Here is a 22,786-nt window from a genome sequence, read left to right as displayed (position 1 = left end):
GTCACAATCATATCACCTCTCCTTCTTCTATCCACCAAACTCTGCAGTCCACATTCCCTCAGCTGATCCTCATAACTATCATTGTACAGTCCTGAAACCACATTTGTTATCCACCTTTGTACCCTTTCCACAGTTAATTTATCCCCTTCAAATCCTGGGGACCAAATCTGAGAACAATAGTCCAAATGTTGATCAGGGTCTTATATAACGGAATGATAACTGATATGTTAAATACTGTTAAAATATGTTAAATACTTACTATTAACCCCATCAAAATGAGTTGAGTGTGTTGCAGAATTTGTATGTCTAAAGCAGTGTATTGCTGAAATTTAAAAATACAATATAAAATAGCAGACTTTTATATCTATTTATTTATTTTTATTTATTTTTTACATTTTGCGCCCCAAACCTAGTTGCGCTGGCTGGCGCCTCTTTCGCCATGTCCTTGTTATGGCACTGCTGAAAAGAACATTCTTTTTTACCTATCCCTCTCCTCAATGTGAGATTGGTTACAATAAAAAAAGCCATTACCAAAAGTGGCACATTCGAAAACACACAGAAATGAAATTTCTGGTGATTTCACTCACTTCATCAGACAGGTTCATGGCAAGTGAGCTACTATTGCCCTGACCTAAACGTCTTAAGTATCTAGGCTCAATCCTTACAAAGGAGGATAACAATGATGTAGAAATGGAATACAGCACAAAATCCAGCTAATGAAATGGAGAGGACAGTCTGGAGTATTATGTGCCAGAAAGATGCCAGTGTGAGCAAACAGTACCTTATGTTCTTGTTGTTTCTTAAGGGGGGAACAAGAACGGAAGCTGAGATGAAGATACTGAGGTGGGCCAGAGGAGTTTCTGGATAATGCATGTATAACAATCATATCCATGGGAGCTTCAAGAGTTAGATCTATTGCTGATAAAATAACTAAGTTCCAGCTTAGATGGAATGAACACGTCATAAGATGTCCTGTAGATCACATGACACAGAAAGTAATGGAAGTGTATAGACCTGAAGGGACATGACAGACCAAGTTTAACATGGATGTCCCTTATAAAAAATAAAAAAATAAAAATAAAAAATTCCAAACTGCACAGCTGGAGATACTGACAACACAAGATAGAATATCCTGGCAATTATGGACTAGGGAGCCAACCCCAAGTGAAATGGGATAACAGTGAAGACAAAGAAGAAGAAGAAAATAATAGAAACATTATTTCTATTAGAAACATTTTCACAAATAATACTGGATTGTTGCAACTATTTTCTGGCTCAATGTCCTGAAAAAGTCAGTTGGAAACCTAATGATATTACAGTGTTCACCTTTTATTAAATATACTTCATTTTTTCCTCACAATATCTCCACAGATGGATCACAAGTTGCTATTGAATTAAAAATTATAATATAAACATGTCATTTACTCTATTCAAAACTGTTTTTAAATGATATTAACTATTCACAAAAAAAATCTAATTCTAAAATATTTCATATATTTGTAGTTTCATTTCATCCAAATACTGGTTCCACATTTCAGAACACAAAACATAACTTAAACATCAGTATGCCTACCTCCATCAGGCAGAGTTGAGATCACAACACTTTCATCTGAGATTAATGGATTATAGTTTGGAAGTAGTATCCAAGCCACTCTGAACTGGAAGCAAAAAGAAATATATGTAATATAGATATATAAACACACACACACACAGAAAAAAAATTAAAAAAAAACAGATATACAGTTATTTCTCTCTCCCTTCCTTATCTTCTTTACTTACTCTACTCTGTCTTAATTTACTTAAAATTTATTTAGTCTTAGCATATGTTTCTTAAACTAGGTTATTATAGTTTGTTTCCTAATTTGAAACAAACAACAATCCAGCTTAAATATAAATTTTACTACATACTAAAAACATTTTCGAGAAAATGTAATGCTATGAAAAGCCTACATTTCTAACTTTCTACAATTTTTAAGAAGGAACACTAAAAATATCTGTAAAAGAGTATGTTAAAGAGATGGAAATCATATATATAACTTACATATCTAATGGGTTTTATGATGTATAAACAATGTTCGTTTAATTAAGGTGAAATAATATTGTACTTAGAAAAATATCTAATGAGATAAAGCATCACATTTATAATTGCAAAATGTCACTTCAAAAATCTGGACACTAAACATGCATGACCAGTGATATGATTGCTATGGTTTTGACCTTCATATATAGACATTGGGTAAAATTTTTGCGTTTTTGTGTGCTTGTTTTCTGTTTCTGATAGTATAGGTCCACGAAATAGGACTTCGAATTTCACTAGAGAGTGAAGATAGAGATATTATTTACAGTGAGGTGAAATTAAAAAAGATAATTTTTGATATTAATGATTAGGGAGTTTGTTCTAAATTTATAGTACACTACACAGGTTAGTTATGACAGCGTGGAGAGTTTGCAGCTTTTTTTATGATACATACTGTTGTACTATTTTCTCAATAGGTTCACTTACTACATTTTTTTATTGAATTCATGGGTATCATGTCTGTTCTCTCTTTTGTTCCTATCCATAATTGATCTAGCTCCAATTTAAAGGTTAGTCTAACTTTTTCTCCAGTTTTGTTTACCATTCCAGAGAGAGGAAATGGTGGTAAACCATCCTTAACATTTTTTATTCCAGGCATTGCATCTTCTGGTACACTCTTGTCTATTATTCTCTTATGCATCATTATGTGATACTCCTCAATAGGTCCACTTACTACATTTTTTATTGAATTCATGGGTATTTTATCTGTTCTCTCTTTTGTTCCTATCCATAACTGATCTGGCTCCAATTTAAAGGAGTATCACATAATGATGCATAAGAGAATAATAGACAAGAGTGTACCAGAAGATGCAATGCCTGGAATAAAAAATGTTGAGGATGGTTTACCACCATTTCCTCTCTCTGGTATGGTAAACAAAACTGGAGGGAAAGTTAGACTAACCTTTAAATTGGAGCTAGATCAATTATGGATAGGAGCAAAAGAGAGAACAGACAAGATACTCATGAATTCAATAAAAAAATGTTGTATTATTTCTTTCTTTCTTTCAATCACAGCAGCTTTCCTACCTCCATTCACCAACATAGTATTGTCCAACTGGCGACCATTTAAAGATTATGTTTTGCACAGCATCTTGTGGCATGTACACTTTTAATGATTACATTTAAAATATTACATTTTGCACAGATCATGTGATATGTATGCTTCACATCAATTGAAACTGTGGCATGTAAGAGACAGGAGAGCCCATGATTGTATAAATAGATAATGACACCAGGTGGGAGATTTTGATATTATTTTCGATGGCTTTTGTAGCAGCAGTAGATGTGTGAAATGAGTAAGTGCCAGGAATGAGATAAGAGCAGTGCGATCAAACGGGAGGAAGGCAAACACGAGGAGGAGGCAATGAATTTAATGTTAGACTGTGACCAGAAATGTAGCAATTCTGATGGATTGCATTAATGGTATTGACTGCATTGGTGAATATCAGAAGAGAGAGGGAGAGATGCACTGAGAGAAGTGAAAGGTATGAAAAATTGTATAAAAGTGTACAGCTGAGAAGCAAGAAGGAAGACATCAGGAGACTTGAAGGGCACTAACTGATATGAGGCAAATAAGAGTAGCTGTGAGAGAAAGTTATGGGAATAAGAGAGAGAGAGAAAGAGAATGAGAAAACCAGGAAATGAGAGGAAGTTGAAAGAGTACAGAAGCAAGGAAAAAGATGAGGGAAAGGCTGATGAGGTAAAAAGGAGAGTATTGGAGGAGAGACAGAGAGGGGTGCAAGCAAGAGATAGAGCTGTGAGGAGTGATGCATAGAGATTCCATGATTCATATTGAAAAGAAGAGAATATTAGACAGCTGCTGCATATAACAACAGAGAGTAAGACTATGGCAAATGAAACAAGGTTAGAATGTGGAAAGATGACAGGATAGGAGAGCGATGATTAGTACGTGATCTGAGAGTTAGCATGAATTGGGTGGCAAGAGACTTGAGGTCAACGTTATTAATAGTGTAGCAGTAAAAGAATGTCAGAGGGAAGAGTGAGCGCATACTTCAAGATATGATAACACAGAGATGAGGAGAAGAGCAACAATAATGAATGTCATGATAGCAAAAAGGTATATAGTTTGGAATATGGGAATGCTTCAAGTGTATCTGATGATAGAAGAAGCCGTATGCCAGAAATGGACTCATTTGAACATAGAAGGATGCAGGTATTTGAAGAGATTTTGTTCTCTAGGAAAATGAGAGTTAGGGTTTGGCAACTGGAGTCGCCAGCGAAGATGGTAGCAGGGGTGGCCTTTTCTGGGATAGTTATTTGAAAGATGAGAAGATGTATGGAATATTGCAGAATCAAGTGGAGTCTGGGAGGAATAATAATAATAATAAGAAGAAGAATAATGATAGTGCACTGATGTTTCTTTGTATAAAGAAACATATCAGGAATAAAGGAAATGAACTGGAAGCTGCAATAGCCTCACTCTACATAAAGATTAATGAAATTAGGGAAAGAAGTAGAGAATTTGGAATATGGTGATGCTTCAAGTGTATCCGATGACAGAAGACACTGTATCTCCATGTCCAAATGCAGTCCATTTCTGGACTGCATTTGAACATAGAAGGGTGTAGACATTCTTGAGGTTGACAGAAAAGGATGTCCAGGAAGGAATAGAAGTATATAGATTATATTTGGCAGAATAGGAAGGTAAAGAAGCTGGTGGAATGTTAATTATGATGAATGATGAGTTTTGACCTCTCAGGATGGAGAATTTGGAGGGAAATAGTACTAAGATTCTGAACGCATATGGGGTAAGTAGAAGGTGGGGAAGACAGGATATTTAGCAGGGAACATGGGGGTGAAGAGCAGGAGATGTTTAGACAGTTTAGCAAGTGCTATGGAAGATTTTAACTACAGCAGTATATACTGGGAAGAAGAAACAACATACAAAATAGCAAACAAAAGGAATTTATGTGAAATTATAAGGCAGGTGACTATAATAATCTAAGAAACCAGCTTGCGGTAGTTCCGTGGATAGAATTACTGCAAGGGAGATATATCAGCAGTGTGTGGGGAACTAGTGAAAAAATATTTATCAAAAGCAATGGCAAATAGCATTCCTCAAGTGAAAGATATAAAAAAAAAAAGATTTGGTTATAAGTGGATGACTGATGAAATCAAACAGGAACTGCAAATGAAAAAGAGTATATATATATATATATATATATAGAGAGAGAGAGAGAGAGAGAGGTGGAGAGCAACTGCATGATGAATATAAGACTCAGGCCAGGAAAGTGACTAGTATGGTAAGGAAGACAAAAATGAAATATGGAATATCCAAAGAAAATCCTAAGGAATTCTTTTATTATGTAGCCAGTAGGAGGAGAAATGACTGAACAAATGAGGTGGAAAAGGAGGCAAGGTAACCAGTGCAGATGATAAAGTGGAACTGTTTAATTATCAGTTTATCAGGACATTTCATTCTGGAAAAGCAGGTTTCATTCCTGGAAGGATGGGAAGGATTGAAGGCTTATAAGTGCAGGAGGAGGAGGAGAATGTGTTTCAAATACAAAGTACTGTGGAAGTTAATGTGGATTAATCACCTAACCGGCCATGATATGTATACACGTGAAAGTTATCATGGATGCAAAGAAATTAGGGAAAGATATATATTTTATCCATATTGATGGCAATGTGGTAAATAAGGTACATCTTTTTAAGGTAATAAGCATTCTTAGGGTTATTAATCTGATTTACTTATTATTATTATTTAGACATCCATGGAGTACTAAGACTCATCGTGGAACTCTGCCTAAGATGATACACAGTTTATCATGCTACCTATTATATCCATTCATTGTATGTTCTCTTACCACTCTCTCAGGCAATGCATTTCATTCTCCTATCACTTCATGCACTCACCATCTTACTGACTACTTCCTTTCACAATTTCCAGGGATGGCATCTTGTTTTTGTTCTTTCCCTTTGTTTTACAATATAAAAAATTTCCTCAATGTCAATCTTGTAAATACCTTTCAACAGCATAAATATCTCAGTCATATCATTCCATTATCTTCTTTCCACCAAATTATGTGGTTTGAATGTCCTCAGTCTATCCTCATAACTAACATGGAAGAGATGTAGGTGTGTAGGTGTGATGTCCTGTTTTTTTTCTGGTCTGATCTCAGACCTCCGTTTATGGTGCCAAGAACACTGAACTCCAAGAGGTATCTGAACATTCTGGATAATGCAATGCTTCCTACTTTGTCGCGACAGAGTTAATGGTCAGTTCTACAGAACTGACCATTATCTCTTTCTGCAAGATGATGCATTGTGTCATAAGGCTGCTGCTGTAACTGCATGGTTTGTGGACATGAGCATTACCACACTTGACTGGCCTCCACAGAGTCCTGATCTCAACACTACTGAATATTTTTTTTTTAATTATGTGACACCTCCGGGAAGGGAGGACATCTGATCTACAACTCTCTGTTTCCACTACTCACTCAATTCACCAACTACAATGCCATCTACCGCCCACCACCATTACTTTCACAGACAATCACAAACATCCATGCCCGCGGCAGGATTCGCACCCATACCCTTTTGGCTGGAGAGCAGATACGCTAATCACCTGGCTAACCAGCATTGATCTTGAGCATTGGGTGAGGACAAGGGATGTCTGCTCCACAACAGTCCTGTTGTGAAGTTATTAGGAATAAGTATTAATAATGTAATAGTCATTATTTATTTTGATGAACTAGAATTTTATATTCAAGTCCAAATTACTTTATTTAAATATCAAATAATTATCCCATTTACATTCTTCAAATTCTACATAAATATTATGTGCCTTAAAACAAGATGCAAATAAAATATTACCCTGTATTTGGTGTATGGATGAAGTCCTGTTAAATGAAGTTGATTAGACTTTACTGGATTTTCAGATCTGTAATATTCCCAGTCATTTGGATGAGATTCATACCGCCACTGTATTAAAAATGAAATGTTACTATATGAAGCTGGAGCCCACTGGATGGTCAAAGAATGACTAGTTCTGGAATCTGCCATAAGATAAGGTGCTGAAGGAATACCAATCTCATCTGTAATTAAAATAAAATTTACTTGTGAAAATGGAATTTTTTTTGTTTTGTTTTACTGAAAGGTATGTTTATGCTTCAAGTGCTTTGTCAATTTCCAATTTTTTTTTTCTATAATTATAAATACATAACTGGCCATATATGAGAGGCATATTGGTCTTGGATTTGGTCAACTCATCAGAGGATGTAATTATAAATGAGGTGTCAAATCATCAACCAATTGGTGAGAGTGACCATGAGATGATTAGCTGGATGGTTGCCAGCAGTGCGAGGACCCCCCCCTGTGAGAAAAGGGCATATGTGGAACTACAAGGGGGGGGTGATTATGAAGAGCTCAGGAGACAGCCTGCAGGTGTAGTGTGGAATGAGGAGTTAGCTGGAAAATAGATCAATGTAGTTTGGGGAATTTTCAAAAATTGTCTAGTAGATGCAATGTCTAAATGTATTCCAAGGGTGAGAAGGTTAAATAAGGTAGGTGTGAGATGGATGAATAAAGAGATTAAGCATGCAATAATAATAATACAGAGACAAAGGGCATTGTGGAGGCAGCATAAGAGAAGTGGAAATAACCAATTTCATGAGGTCTACAAAGACCAGGCAAGGAGGGTGACTTGGTTGGTGAGGGTAGCTAAAGAGAGGTATGAACAGCAGTTAGCTAATGAAGCCAAAAAGAATCCTAGGGAGTTCTTTCGATATGTAGCCAGCAAAAGAAAGAATGATTATGGAAGGAGAAAAAGGTATAAATGATTGGAGAAAAAGGTATAAAGACAGCTGTAGTGGAATGTGTGATGGAGATACTTAATGAGCAGTTCATAAAGGTCTTTCAATCTTATGAATGTGACTTCATGGAGAGATTGAGAGCAGTTGACGATGGGGATGTGAGACTGACTGTAAATGAGCAAGACGTGTATGGGGAGTTGAGTAAACTAGATGTTAATAAGGCTGTGGGATTTGATAATATATCATCACATATTCTGAAGGAATGTGCCAGGGAGTTGACACCTGCCTTGACATATTTTTTTAATACGAGTCTTGCACTCGGTCAAGTTCCAAAGGAGTGGAAGAAAGGCAAGATCGTGCCACTTCATAAAGGAGGTGATCAAACTGAAACATCAAACTATAGGCCTATCTGTGTGTCAGGTGTTGTGGTTAAGTTGTTGGAAAAGCTTGTGAGAACTAGTATCCAGAATTGGGTTGACAACAATGGTATAATCTTTGATGGACAGCATGGATTTGCTAAAGGGGGGGGGTCATGTTTCGATAAGCTACTTACTTATTACAATAAAGTGACTGCTTCCTTGTATACTTGGATTTAGCAAAGGCTTTTGGTAGAGTACCTCATGATAAGTTGACAGTCAAAATAGAGCAGATGGGGTTGGATGTTAGACTAGTGCTTTGGATTGGAGACTGGTTATCTGATAGGTATCAACAAGTTGTGTATTGGGGAGCGATATCCAGGAAAAGGAAGGTTGCTAGTGGTGTGCCTCAAGGGTCTGTTTTAGGGCCATTACTGTTTAACTTGTATATTAATGATATTGGTGAAGATTTGGATGGAGATATTCAGTTGTTTGCAGATGATGTACAGTTGGGACAAACCATGAAGAGTAGTGAAGACTTGAATAAACTGAGTGATTGGGTATGGAAATGGAGATGCGAGTTCAATGTTGCAAAATGTAAGGTTTTAAAATTTGGAAAACAAAGATGGGATGCAGAATTTATGCTTGGTGAGGATATGTTGTTGGAGGTGGAGGAAATAAGAGATCTGTGGGTGATAGTGGATAAGGATCTGAAATTGAGAGGGACACATAGCCAAAACTGTGAAGACAACACAAAGGCTTCTGATAATGATGCAGAGGACACTGACGTGTAGAAGTAGGGAGATTCTTGTTCCGTTGTATAAGGCTTTGATTAGGCCACACATGGACTATTGTGCTCAGATTTGGTTACTGGGTTTTCAGAAGGATGAAGAGATGTTGGAAAGGGTCTAAAAGCAACTGGCTAAGGTAGTTTCTGACCTCTGGAATGTCGAGTATGAGGAAAGATTGAGAAGATGTAATTTGCAGAGTCTGGTGGACAGGAGAAGAGGGGAGATATGACAGAGACCTAAAAGTTGGTAAGGGGTTGTTATAGGATCAACTGGAGAAGTTCTACATAAAATAGTGGGAGATAGGGGGAGAACCAGAGGTCATCCCTGGAAACTGTATAAAGAGGGTGTGAGTAGGGGAGCGAGAGGCAGGTTTTTTTTCGTGCAGAGTTGTGAATGATTGGAATGCATTGCCTGAAGGTGTGGTGTCTGCAAGGAGTTTGAGTGTGTTTAAGACAGAGTATGATGAGATGTGTGTGTGATAAAAGGACCTCCCAGATGAGTCTTTGACTCCATGAGGTCTTGCGGTAATAATAATATAATTTAGACTAATAAACTTAACTGCATTCTGATAAAATAAAAATCAACCTATACTCCTGTTATTTTTATAACGTAGGACATAAAAGCAAAACAAGGGAAAATAATGTAAAATGATAGGAGAGTAAATGATATAGCAGATTTGGGTAAGAAAGAGGAAGGTGAAGTAAGCGAAATGATAGAAATGAAAGCCACAGCAATAAAGTTGATATGAAAATGAATAAGGACATTAGAAGTGAATTAGTGAGGATGAGAAAAGAAAGCAGATATGTGCAGAGGGGGAGAGAGAGAATGTGAAGAGATGAACTGCTGAAAATGTAAGAAGGAATGCACTGGTGAAAAAAGACTTGATGAATTGTAGTAGCAGGAGGTCAGCAAATAGTATATTGTTAGGGGGAAACCTCTGGTGAAGGATGTTAAGACGTAGCAGGTTTTGTATCTATGAAGGTATGTATGTATAAAGGATCTGTGTAAGGGGAGAAACAATATGAAGAGAGGATGATGTATAGAATAGAAAATGCAGAAACTTTGTTGGTTGGAACCAAATGATTTGTGAGGAAGTGGGATTCAAGCATTGTTAGAGACAGTTGAGTAGAAGAGTGTAGGCTGAAGAGTGTAGAAGAGTGATGTTAGTGTATTAATGATAATGATGGTAGAGAGCGAAAGGAGAAGAGTAATGATTAATGAATAGTATGATAGAATGTGTAGAAGAGAGGTCTTGAATATGTGGATATATGGAAAAATCTGAAGGTAGGAGACAGATATCTGCTGAAGGTAGCCTGCATTGGAATTAGAGTGGCAGGACAAAGCTGGGTTGCTGTTGAATAAAAGTGTCTTCAGGCAAGGAAATGATAATTAGACAATGGGCTACTGAGATAAATGATGGTGGTATGAGGGATGAACCTTCAGGGATGGGTTCAATGAAAATAGTGAAGGCAAGTATTTTCTGGAGATGATAGATCAAGTATATTGGTAAAGAAAAGGTGATCCACATGCAAGCTATATATAAGGAATATTATTTTTATTATTATCCCAAGATCCCCATGGAGTCAAAGACTCATTGCAGAAGGCCTCTTTATCATATACACCATGCCTTAAACATATACACCATCATACCATGCCTTAAACATATTCAAATTTTCTGCAGACCCCACACTCTCAGGCAATGCATTCCAATTATTCACAACTCTCCATGCAAAAAATCAGTATCTTACTCTCTTGCCTATCCCCTCCTTATACAGCTTCCAGGTAGGACCTCTTATTTTCACCCAACTCTCACCATTTTATAAAAAACTGATCAATGTTAATCCTGTAACAACCCATTTTCAACTTGTACATCTATCATATCACCCCTTTTCCTCCACTAGACTCTGAAAATTGCATCATCTCAACCTTTCTTCATATTCAACATTCCAGAGGTTCAAAACAATTTTGGTCAATTACCTCTGGACCCTCTCCAACATTTCTTCATCCTTTTAAAAACCAGGTGACCAAATCTGTGCACAGTAGTCCATATGCAGCCAAATCAGAGCCTTATACAATGGAACCAGAATCTCCTTACTTCTACAAGTCAGATTCCTCCACATCATTGCCAGAATTCATTGTCCTCACAATTTTGTTCTCTCAATTTTAGATCCTTATCGACCATCACCCCAAGATCTCTAATTTTGTCCGACTCCAACAATATATCTCAGCCAAGAGTAAATTCTACATCCCATCTTTATTTTCCAAATTTTAAAACTTTACATTTCACAACAATGAACTGTCATCTCCACTCTTGTGTCCATTCACTCAGTCATTTCAAGATTACTAGCCAGATTACATCTGCTCTACTCCTCATAGTTCGTCCCAACTTTGCATCATCTGCAAACTGTATATCTCCATTCAAATCTTCTCCAATATCATTATCATACAGGTTAATCAGCAATGGCCATAAAACATACTCCCAAAGCATACCAACAGTGACTTTCTTCTTCTAGAATATTTCCCTATGCACAACTTGCTGATACCCATCAGACAGCAAATCTCCTGTCCAACCCCATCATCCCACTCTAGTTTGACTATGAAATTCTCATGTGGTAATCTATCAAAAGCCTTTACAAAATCAAAGTATACCACTGTATAATCCATCTCCCTCATACAATGTAGCTGTCACATTATTGTAATAAGTAAGAAGATTACTAAAACATGACATCCCTTTAGCAAATCTGTACTATCCCTCAAAGACAATACCACTGTTGTCAACCCAGTTTTGGATACTGGCTCCCGCTACCTTCTCCAACACTTTATCCACAACACCTGACACGCAGATTAGCCTATAATTTGATGCTTGAGTTCTGTCACTCCCATATGAAGTGATACAATCTTGCCTTCCTTCCACTCCTTTGGAACTTGACCCAATGTAAGACTCATATTAAACAAATATGACTCCCCCCCCCCACACACACAATTCATCTTATGACTCCATGGAGGGCCAGAATAATAATAATTCTAATTTTATTAAAAATACATATATCTCATAGTTTTCTTCATTTTATTTTTGTCTCTCAGTAACCAATGTACATAATTAAGTAATTTTAATTGGTGCACTTACTGAAAGATAATACTTATATAAGACAAATGAATTTAGAAAGACAGTTGAAACAACTTTCTGAATAATAGTATTAATTCTGGGCTTTCAAAGATTTAGAAGATTCATTACATTATGCCAAATATTTGAAAATAGTGAGCAGATACTTTAGAGACACTATATTTCCATGATGGAAACAACATCATCCTCATATAAAATATCAGCAAGAATGAGCTCCCTTGTTTAATTTTACAATTTATCATATGCAAATGAAATATAAAATTATTATAATACAAGAAAAATTACATGAATACACTTTTGCTTTTTCAATATAATTATGATTTCCATACAGAATCACTTTAATAATCAACTTAAATATAAATGCTAGGAAAAACAAATTTCATACCTTGGAGATTTTGTATATAGTTTCTTATTCCATAATTGCAGCCGACACTACAATACAATACCTAAAAACAAAAAGAAATGTAGATTACTTTTATTAATCATGACTTGATATTTTCAACTGTAGGATAAGCTTCTGCAGAAACTGGAAAATATTTCAAATTTGAATACAGAATAATATTTCAAATTTTTTGTACATAATAGTCATGTTTTACCAACTTAGCTATGTATACTATAACAAAGTGATGAATGTATTCGACAAGCGATAAGCATATACAGTGGTATACTTAGATTTTGCAAAGGTCTTTCATAGACTGCCACACAACAAGTTGGTAACTATATTGTGTTAGATTGTGAATGAGGCCTGCCTCTGCTAGACAGGCCCTCGTTCAGGATCTAACAAGAACGGAACCTAAATAAAGAAAATACCTGTACTGCTGGTGAAAATTGTACTAGAAAGAAATAAGAAAAGGGGGTGAAGTGTATCATATAATTGTCTATTAAGTGTATATCTGTTCACCCAATGGAGAGGAAACACTGTAAAATATGTGTGTAAATTGGAAGTGGAAAATAAAATGTGTAAACAGAAACAGAAGAATAATATGTTTATTCAACAAACAAAAAAAAAAAAGGGAAATGTTGACAATCAACCCAAGGACAGATTCTATGAAACTGTGCATGCCACAGTGATGACTAAGAGCCATAAGGTCACCTTATGGCTCTTAGTCATCACCTTGATAAACCCATTGTTGAACCTTACAATCAAGATTTCGCAAATTATCTGGGAGGAGCTCTCTCATGGGTTCGAGATGAAAGTGGAAGGTAAGTTCCAACCAATTTCGTATTAGTTTAATCTAGATCCACGACAATGGACAAACCCCTTAACTTCGATGACGTATATAGGGAATTCCTAAGGCTAGGAAAACTCCTTAATGACAACTGGCCAGGGAAGGACAAACTATACGAATCATTCCCCCTACACCGTTTAACAATGACTCTAAAATAGAAGAACCAGATAACACTGACGACGAAAGTGAGGAAGATATAACCGAGGGAAACATCCTGCCCCCCCCCCACCTGAAGTTCCCATTCAGGCAAACCCCCAGGAAGAACACACCAGTAAAAGGCGTAGAACCGCTGACACTCAAATGGAAGACGACACACCTGCACAAGAAGTCCAAGACAAAAGGGAAAAGGTCCCCCCGAGTAATCCTTCGCGATAAAGATAAATGGATCACGGTAGCACATAACCTCAGACAACACAAAATAGATTACTTCTGGGCCAAAAACATGGACGAAGGGGTTAAGATTCAACCACAAACGGTCACAGATTACAGACAAATAACCAAAATAATGGACAACACCAACATTCAGTACCACACCTTCGCTCTAAGCAGCGAAAGAAACCTCAAGGTGGTACTACGAGGGGTAGCTGAAGGCATAACCACCGAGGAGATCACAACAGACCTCACACAACAACTAACCCAAATCAAAGTTAGCCGGATGCTCAGATCCGACAAACGACCAATGCCACTCTTGTTAGTTGAGGTCCACAATACTCAAAAACAAATTTATGACATAACCGCGGTCTGTGGACTTAAAATATCAACGGAACCACTCAGGAAAAGGGCATCAGCAGGGCAATGCCACCGTTGCCAAAAGTTTGGCCATGCCCAAAAGCTGTGCAAAGCTGAATTCAAATGTCTGAAATGTAGAGAGAAACATCAAACCATTACATGCACAAAACCAAGAACCACACCAGCCAAATGTGCCAACTGTGGAGGACCCCATCCAGCCAACCACAAAGGATGCAACCACCACCCCAGAAATCGAGGGACTGCAAGACCCACCCAATCTCCCCCACTGAAGACCACTCAAAGTATCCTGGCTGACCAGCCATCAAACCAACCAAACCCTAACCAAAAAAGACAGGAAAGTGCTCAAACCCCCACCCAAGACATATGCAGAAGCAGCCTGCCCAAAGGATACAATACAGGGCAACCTAACAAGCTCCAACATCACAGCAATACTGACTGCCTTGCTAGCAACTATGCTGCAAGAATTCAGCAGAACAAACCCAACGACATCCTCCACAAAGAGATTCCTGCAAGGAACCCACTCCATACTGACAGCACTCAACAATGAATAAAAAGTAAAACCCAACTTGCTCTTGATTGCCACCTGGAATGCCAACGGCCTCACCAACAAGACACTAGAACTACAGGAATTCACACCAAGACACAACCCGGATATAATGCTGATCAACGAGACCCACCTAAGACTTGCCAACAACCCAAAAGTGAGAGGATACACAACGTCCTGAACGGATAGACTCAGCACCAGAGGGAGGCACTGCCATCTACATCAAACCGCACCTCCACCACAATGCCATATTCAACCCACAGACTACCCACCTAGAGACTACAGGAATACAAGTCCACACAAACAACGCTGGAAGCATCAAGATAGATGCTGTCTACAACTCACCAAGCAACCCTCTACTGACAGCAGACCAGGATGCCATCCTTGGCCACAGACCCCACAATCATAGCAGGAGACTTGAACACCAAACACACAGCATGGTTCAGCACCACAAATAACAGAAGTGGACGCATCCTACACAACTACTCAACACTTAACTCAGCTGTGGTAGCAAGACCCACTGAGCACACTCATTACAGCCCTCATGGAAGATCAGATGTACTCGACATAGCTATCCTTAAAAACATCAGTTACCAGTACCAACTAGAGACAATCAATGAATTATCATCTGACCACAACCCAGTCCTGATCAAACTTGGCATGCAAGACCAAATGCCCCCCCCCCCCCCCAGCACACCTTCATATCATGGGACAAGCTAGCAAAAATCCTACCAGAATACATCGGCCCTGCACCCACCATCTGCAAAAAAGAAGAAATAGATGAAGCAGTAAACAAACCAAATCAAAAAAGCATTAGAAGCAGTCACCAAAACCACATCCAACCACCCAACCAGATGGCGCCCAGAAAACATCATGGATCTAATCAGAACAAAAAACAAAGCCAGGAAAAGATACCACAACACACAAGAGCCCCGCAGGACAAGAAAATACTGAACAACTTGACCAACCAAGTCAGAATATCACTTCAAAACAACAGGAATCAGGATTGGGAAAATAAACTCTCATCACTCAACCCAGAAGATCACACAATATGGAAATTTCTGAAGACCCTGCACACCAAATGCAACCCATTATCCCCCCCCAAACAGAATCATCAAACTGCTTCCTCGAAAGGCTATTGTGCCCCTGGTTAACATAACCAAGGCAATACTGAGGATACAATACTTCCCCATTGCATGGAAAACTGCCGACATCATACCAATAAAAAAGCCAGGAAACAATCCACAACTCCCATCAGCCTTCTATCCAACTTAGGAAAGATTGCTGAAAAAATCATCCTCTCAAGACTACAAGAAGAATCAGACAAATTAGGAATAATACCAAACGAGCAATTTGGCTTCCGCCGTGTACACAGCACAGTGCAACAAATACATTGACTGGTGGAGCACATCACACAAGGTTACAACTGGAACCTGCACACAGCTGCAGTGTTTCTGGATGTTGCAAAGGCCTTTGACAGGGTATGGCATCAAGGATTACTCTACAAACTCATACAGGCCAACATACCTTATCAAACTAATAAAATCATACCTCACTGACAGATCCAGGCAGGTAAAAATAAATGGCACCATCTCAACTAGGCGCAAAATCCTGACAGGTGTGCCACAGGGTTCCCTGCTGGCTCCCCTACTTTTCACAATCTATGTGACCGACATCCCACAGAGCCCAAGGACCACCATCACAGCCCTATATGCGGAAGACACAGCCATAATGACAAGAGCTCTCCGCCCACACCTAGCAATCAGTCGTCTACAGGAAACTATCACAACACTAGAGAAATGGTTCTCGGACTGTAGGATACAAGTAAACCCCCACAAAAGCACAGCTATACTATTCACCAGACGCAAAGCCTTCATCCAAGACGACATTCAACTCCTCAGAAAAAAGATACCTTGGCAGACAGAAGTCAGACACCTTGGAGTACAGCTGGACCAAAAACTAAATTTCAACAGCCACATCAAGCTCATAGGCACAAAGACATCCAGAGCCATAGCCCAGCTCTACCCCATGATCAATTGCAACAGCAAACTGAATACATGCAACAAGCTGCTACTATACCAGATGGTAATACGACCAGTTATCACATATGCATCCCCTACATGAAGTCGCACATCCAAATCCAACATCCTGAAACTATAGAGGATACAAAACAAGTGCCTGCGGATGATCCTGAATGCCCCCATGGTTCATCAGAAACACGCAGATCCATAGAGAAACCAGAACCCCAGACATCCACTCCCTCCTTCAGGACCAAGCCAAAAAGTTCTTCAGCAAAGCACACTCTCATCCTAACCCACTAGTCGGACAAGCTTCCAGTTACAGTGAACTAACACAAACATAAAAGACCCAAGGTAATCCTGCTCTCAGCAGAACAGAGCTAACCCCATAGTTCATAAAGTGCGAGCATAAGGCTCACCCCCCCCATCAAGCTTCTCGACACAGACAAAGGGGAAAACAAAAAGCATTTTATGCTTCACCCAACAAACCAGTAACATTGTTGTTGTTGTTGGAAAATCGAGAGAGTGGGGGAAGAAGGTGAAAGAGGTATGACGTGAGAAGGAGGTCAAACAAAAAAAAACCTCCAAGTGCAGACCGACGAAAAAAAAGGCTCGGATCCAAAATGAGACACGAACTGTGATGTCCCTCCTGTAGGGTACAGAAATTCCAGACAAGCACCTCAGATGTTTCCCAACGACGGCAAAAATCCAGTGCACGTCAATCCATGAGATGGGAAAGCAATCTGCAGAGTGAACAAAGGTCCAACCAGGATATGCACGTGACTCGCACGTGGTGATTGAGTGAGACTGTATGCTGCAAGAAATGGTAAGGTAATTTTGACCTAAAATTCAAGAGGGAGCGTTGAATGAAAAATTTGGTTTAAGCACATTTTGCAGAAGGGAAGACTAAGACTATTTTGTTAGTTAGTGGAACTTTTAGGGACATTGGACTGGTAGTCTGAAGAGATATGTTGCGTGATCCTTGCAGAAAAAATTTGTATGTGTATGTTACCTTAGCTGTCTCCCTAAAGATACATGTCTAGACAATTCTTAGTATATACCTATGTGCATGCCCTCTCTTAGAAGATAATAGATATGTCATATTCTGAAATTGTCATGTAATGCTACTTAAAGTGTTTAATCTAATTTAAGGGAATTAACCACTTTAAGTAGCATTACATGACAATTTCAGAATATGACATATTCTGAAATTGTCATGTAATGCTTGATATATCTCTCTACATTTCAGACATTTGAATTCAGTTTTGCACAGCTTTTGGGCATGGCCAAACTTTTGGCAACGGTGGCATTGCCCTGCTGATGCCCTTTTCCTGAGTGGTTCCGTTGATATTTTAAGTCCACAGACAGCAAGTCGTGGGAGGGATGCGGTATCCTAAAAGAGGAACGTCACTAGTGGTGTGCTGAAGAAGTTTATTTTGGGACCATTGTTCTTTAACTTATACACTGGTGTCCAAATGTTTAGGACAAACTACATTTTTACCTGTATATGAAAAGATCTTCATGACTATAGTCAAATGTAGACAAATTTACTGATACCAGCATACTAATAAATTATATTACACAAAAAATGTGTTATAAATTTTGTACAAATTAAAAATTTCAATATCGCAACATCGATTTTAGCTCTCACAATGTAGTATAGTACCATGTTTAGCACCAAGTGATTCAGGAGTTCTTGAGGCAAACTGGCCAATTCCTCCTTCAGAGCAAGGATAAGGCCTTGTTTGTTTGTTTGTTTTCTGGAGAGAAATTTTGAGCAGCAATGCATCTTCCCATTGCATTCTAAACATGTTCTATGGGGTTCAGATCTGGGAGGGGGGGCATGCTGGCCACTCAATTTGATTAATATCCCTGGTCTCCAGAAGTATCTGCACAGCTCATGAATGATATGGTGCGGCACTGTCATCCATAAAAATAAATTCTACACCACGGAACAATTAAATATGACATTGAAGAACTTTGTTGCAATATTGTTCGCAGGTCATAGTCCCTTTTTCCAGCACTTGTAGTTTGGTACATCCATTAATATTCTCTTGATGGTAAGCAATACAACTTTCACACCAGTTCAAGTGTCATCTAGAATTGGAGAAAAGACTAAAATGACATCTGTAAAGAGTACATTAGCTGATTGATATCTTGTCCAATTTTATGGATAGAACACCAATGAAAATGTGCTCTATGATGAGCTGTGGATAAAGGGACACAGACTATGAGCCTTTGGGTGTATAGACCAACTTGTCACAGACATGTTGCCACAGTCTGTCGAGATATCTGTGTACTTTTGCTTGAACAGAGCCAACCTGTAAGCTAAGCTGCCATGGTGCATTAATTATGTTTTGCTGTTATAACCAAAAATTTGTCTTTGTGCTCCATGGTAGAGCGAGGGTGGCCTTTTAGAAACACCTGGAACACATTCCATTGGTTTGAAACACTGATCAGAACCTGGAAACAACCCAATGTGAGATTTCAAACCTTCTGGCAATACAAGTAATTCTGCAACTTTCTTCAAGCTTTCCAATAATTGTTCCTCACGTGAAATCATCTAGATGATGTCTTTGAGACGTTACAAGACATCTGGGTTCGCAACTTTGTTCCTTCATGAAAAGAGCTTCCTTCAAACAAAATTTGCTTAGTGCAGACTTTTGTCTTTTATCCTGTTAAGTACTATCATGTGTCCCCTTTGCAAGCAATTTGAAAATTTGAATGTGTACCTGCTTTCTACTCAAAATTGCCAGTCATGCAAATTGCCACAAGCTGATTCATCTGAATTTGCAGTTGCAATATTCAGAAATAGTGTTCGTCCTTAGGTTTGGACATCACTGCATATTAATTATATTGGAATACATTTAAACTGGAGATATACAGCTGTTGTTGTATATCTCCAGGTAGACCAATTTGCAAAACTGGAGAGAATGATGAGGAATCAAACAAATGTTATAGCCTTATAGAAGGACTGGGATAGATTGGTTGAATTATTATTACGGGCAACTCCAAGGTATCCTTAGACTCATCGAGGGGGCCATAAACATCATGATTAGGGGATGTTGAATAGTTGTCAAGCACAACTATTCAACATCCAGACAGTATCAATCATACTTTGCCTTGAACTCATTCACAGTCATATGGCATCCACAACAGACTCTGGTGGCTTATTCCACTCATTCACCATTCTCTAAGTAAAAAAACCTAGTTTTAACACCTTTGCTAACCACACTCTTGCCCAGTTTCCATAGATGGCCCCTAGTCCTCCCACCACCAGTCCTGTTCTGAAAAATGTCCTCCTCCCCATCAAGAAGAAGCCCTGGCACCCAGATCTGGGCACAGTAGTCAAGCTGGGGTCTTATCAAGGCTTGATACAGAGGAACAATAACTTTCTTGTCTCTGCTCATCAAAGAAGTATTCTTCAGTAATTAAGTGATTTCATGAGCTGATTTAGCCACTTTTGCAATGTGCCCCCTAAACTTCAACTCCCTATCCACCAACACTCCCAAATCCCTGACTTAGTCAATCTTCTAGAGTACAGTTCCACCAATGTGGTATACTGCTGCTAATCTTTTCACCCCAAAATGCATAACCTTACACTTTGCCACATTAAATTGACATCCATTCTCCTTAGCCCAGTCCTCCAATCTATCCAAATCATCCTGCAAAATTTTGACATCATGTGCATTCACTATTGCTCTACCCAACTTTGCATCATCAGCAAACAAATGAACAGTTCCTCTCAGATCCTTTCCTATATCATTGATGAACAAATTGAAAACTAGTGATCCACGAACAGAGCCCTGCGGCACACCACTAGTCACAAGCCATCTTTGGACTCAACTCCTGAATAAACCACTCTCTGGTATCTCTCCATCAACCACCCTCCAATCCATCTCACCAACCCTATATCTATCCCCATCTGCTCCAGTTTACTGATTAGAGTTCCATGTGGTATCCTGTCAAAGGCCTTGACAAGGTCCAGTAGAATCGCTGTAAACCCATTACCCATTATCCTTATCCAGTTCAGCTGTCACCGTGTTATAAAACGTGAGCAAGTTACTGAGGCATGATCTACTCTTCACAAAACCATGCTGTCCCCCCATACAGTATCCCATTTTCATCTATGCATTCGTATATTTTTCTCTTGACTACTTTCTCCAAAACCTTGACAATGACTCCTGATATGCTGATCGGTCGGTAATTTGCAACAGCAGTCTTGGAACCTCCTTTATGTAGTGGAACTATTTTCCCCTCTTTCCACCCCCTCCGGACTAACCCAGACCCGAGACTCAAATTAAACAAAATGGTCAAGGGCACTGACAATTCTTTAGCCACTTCATTTAAGACCTGAGCCTGGTATACCATCGAATCCCACAGATGTATTCATATTAAGGTTTTGTAATATACTATTAACCTCCATTTCATGTATGGAAATGTGAGTTCGATGTTGTAAAGTGTAAGGTTCTGAAATATGGTAAGCAACAATGGGATTAAAAGTATATGTTTGGTGGGGAAATTTGGCCTCGATCAGGCCATGATCAAGGCCTAATAACGTATAGATTATTATGCATAGATTTGATCCCATGGTTTTCATGGTGATGAAGATATATTGGAAAGGATCCAGAGAAGACTGATAAGGTGGTAACTGGTCTTTGGGATGTGACATGAAGACAGATTGGGGGAATACAGTTTGCAAATCCTTGAGAATATGAGGAAGAGAGGTATACGACTGAGACATTTAAGTTGGTAAAGGATTGTTACTGAATTAATATGGAAGAAATATTTCATATATTGGAAGAAGGGAATACAATAAGGGAACATCCTTGGATGCTTCATATGGAGAGTGTGAGCAGAGACATAATTAGCAGGGTTTTTTTTTGCATGGGGAGAGTGATTTCTCAGTGGAATGCATTGCTTGACAGTGTGGCGAATGTGGACATTGAATGAATTTGATGGACTTTATGTGTTAAAGTGTACCTCATGCACGAGTCTTTTGAATCCACGAAGGTCAGGTTTTAATAATAATTAGAAGAGCATAAAATATACAATATATATTAAAGAAATCAAGCTTATGTGGTATTTGTTACCCATTTGAAACAGATCTAGTATATAACTACAATATAATTATAAAATTAAAAATTATTTAGTAGTTTATTATTTATTTTTTACTTGATTTTATGATATTATTTCATTATGTTGATTTTATAATTATATTGTTATAGCAGATCTATATTACATGTTATACATATTATTATTATTATCAATAAACTTCCATTCCATCAAAAGACTTGTTACATCAGTTTCCATTGTCACACATATCACTCATCAAACTGCACCTTAAACTCATTCACCACACTCTAAAACAAAGCATTCCACTCACAAAGTATTCTCTAATCAAAGAACTGGATCCACACTCCTCTGCTCCTAGAGACAGAGTATATTACTGTACATACACTATCTTTGCACATTAATAATATTGGAAAAGATCTGACAGGCAACATAACAGCTATTTGCTGATGATGCAAAGATAAGTAGGGTAATCAAGAATGATGCTAATATGTAGTTCTTGCAGAATGATTTCAATAGACTGGAACTGTAGGCATGGGAAAGTGGATATCAGTTTAATGTTAGTAAATGCAAAATCATGCACTTTGGCATGATTAGATATCCAATGTCGTATATTTGTTGTATTATATACCAACATGATCTTGGGGTCTTAGTAGATAGCAAGTTGAAGTTCAGGGGCCAAGTAGCAAAGATTGCAAATACAACTCAAAAGATAATTGCAATGCTGAAACAAACATTCACATGTAAAGATAAGGATGTCATTTTGCCTCTTTACAAGGCCTTGATAAGACCTCACTTGGACTACTGTGCACAAGTCTGGTTTACTGGTTTCTGTTGTGATTCTGATACAGTGAAGAGAGTGTGCAAAGGAGTATGTTAAAAATGATATCAGGATTGTGGAATACTGATTATGAAGGCAGATTGAGAATTTGTAGACTGCAGACACTAGCAAACAGGAGAAAGAGGGGTGATATGATCGAGACTTACAAACTTCTGAAAGGGTCATATAAGATATCAGTTGATGGAATTTTTCATTTTATGGAAGGT

At 38.3% G+C, this 22,786-nt stretch overlaps 2 protein-coding genes across 2 annotated transcripts in view; both read right to left on the bottom strand.

Annotated features, from left to right (window-relative positions):
• The window catches only part of LOC150096198 (proto-oncogene tyrosine-protein kinase ROS-like), a 481,253-nt gene extending 478,482 nt beyond the window's left edge, over positions 1-2,771 (bottom strand). The window contains exons 1-2 of the mRNA XM_090409003.1: positions 2,619-2,771; positions 1,574-1,658 (exon numbers count right to left, since the gene is read on the bottom strand). Of these exons, the coding sequence (XP_090265129.1) occupies positions 1,574-1,658; positions 2,619-2,771 (238 nt within the window). The remainder of the gene's footprint in view (positions 1-1,573; positions 1,659-2,618) is intronic.
• A 4,097-nt stretch (positions 2,772-6,868) lies between these two features.
• The window catches only part of LOC150096197 (proto-oncogene tyrosine-protein kinase ROS-like), a 115,702-nt gene continuing 99,784 nt past the window's right edge, over positions 6,869-22,786 (bottom strand). Inside the window, exons 5-6 of the mRNA XM_090409002.1 lie at positions 12,511-12,571; positions 6,869-7,137 (exon numbers count right to left, since the gene is read on the bottom strand). Of these exons, the coding sequence (XP_090265128.1) occupies positions 6,869-7,137; positions 12,511-12,571 (330 nt within the window). The remainder of the gene's footprint in view (positions 7,138-12,510; positions 12,572-22,786) is intronic.

This window comes from Typopeltis vanoorti, chromosome 19, assembly GCF_054136105.1.
Source record: "Typopeltis vanoorti isolate ZY-2024b chromosome 19, IOZ_Tvanoo_1.0, whole genome shotgun sequence".
Classification (NCBI taxonomy): Eukaryota; Metazoa; Arthropoda; class Arachnida; order Uropygi; family Thelyphonidae; genus Typopeltis; species Typopeltis vanoorti.
The sequence above is the reverse complement of the archived record's forward strand: the minus strand, read 5'-3'. Positions and strand labels throughout refer to the sequence as shown.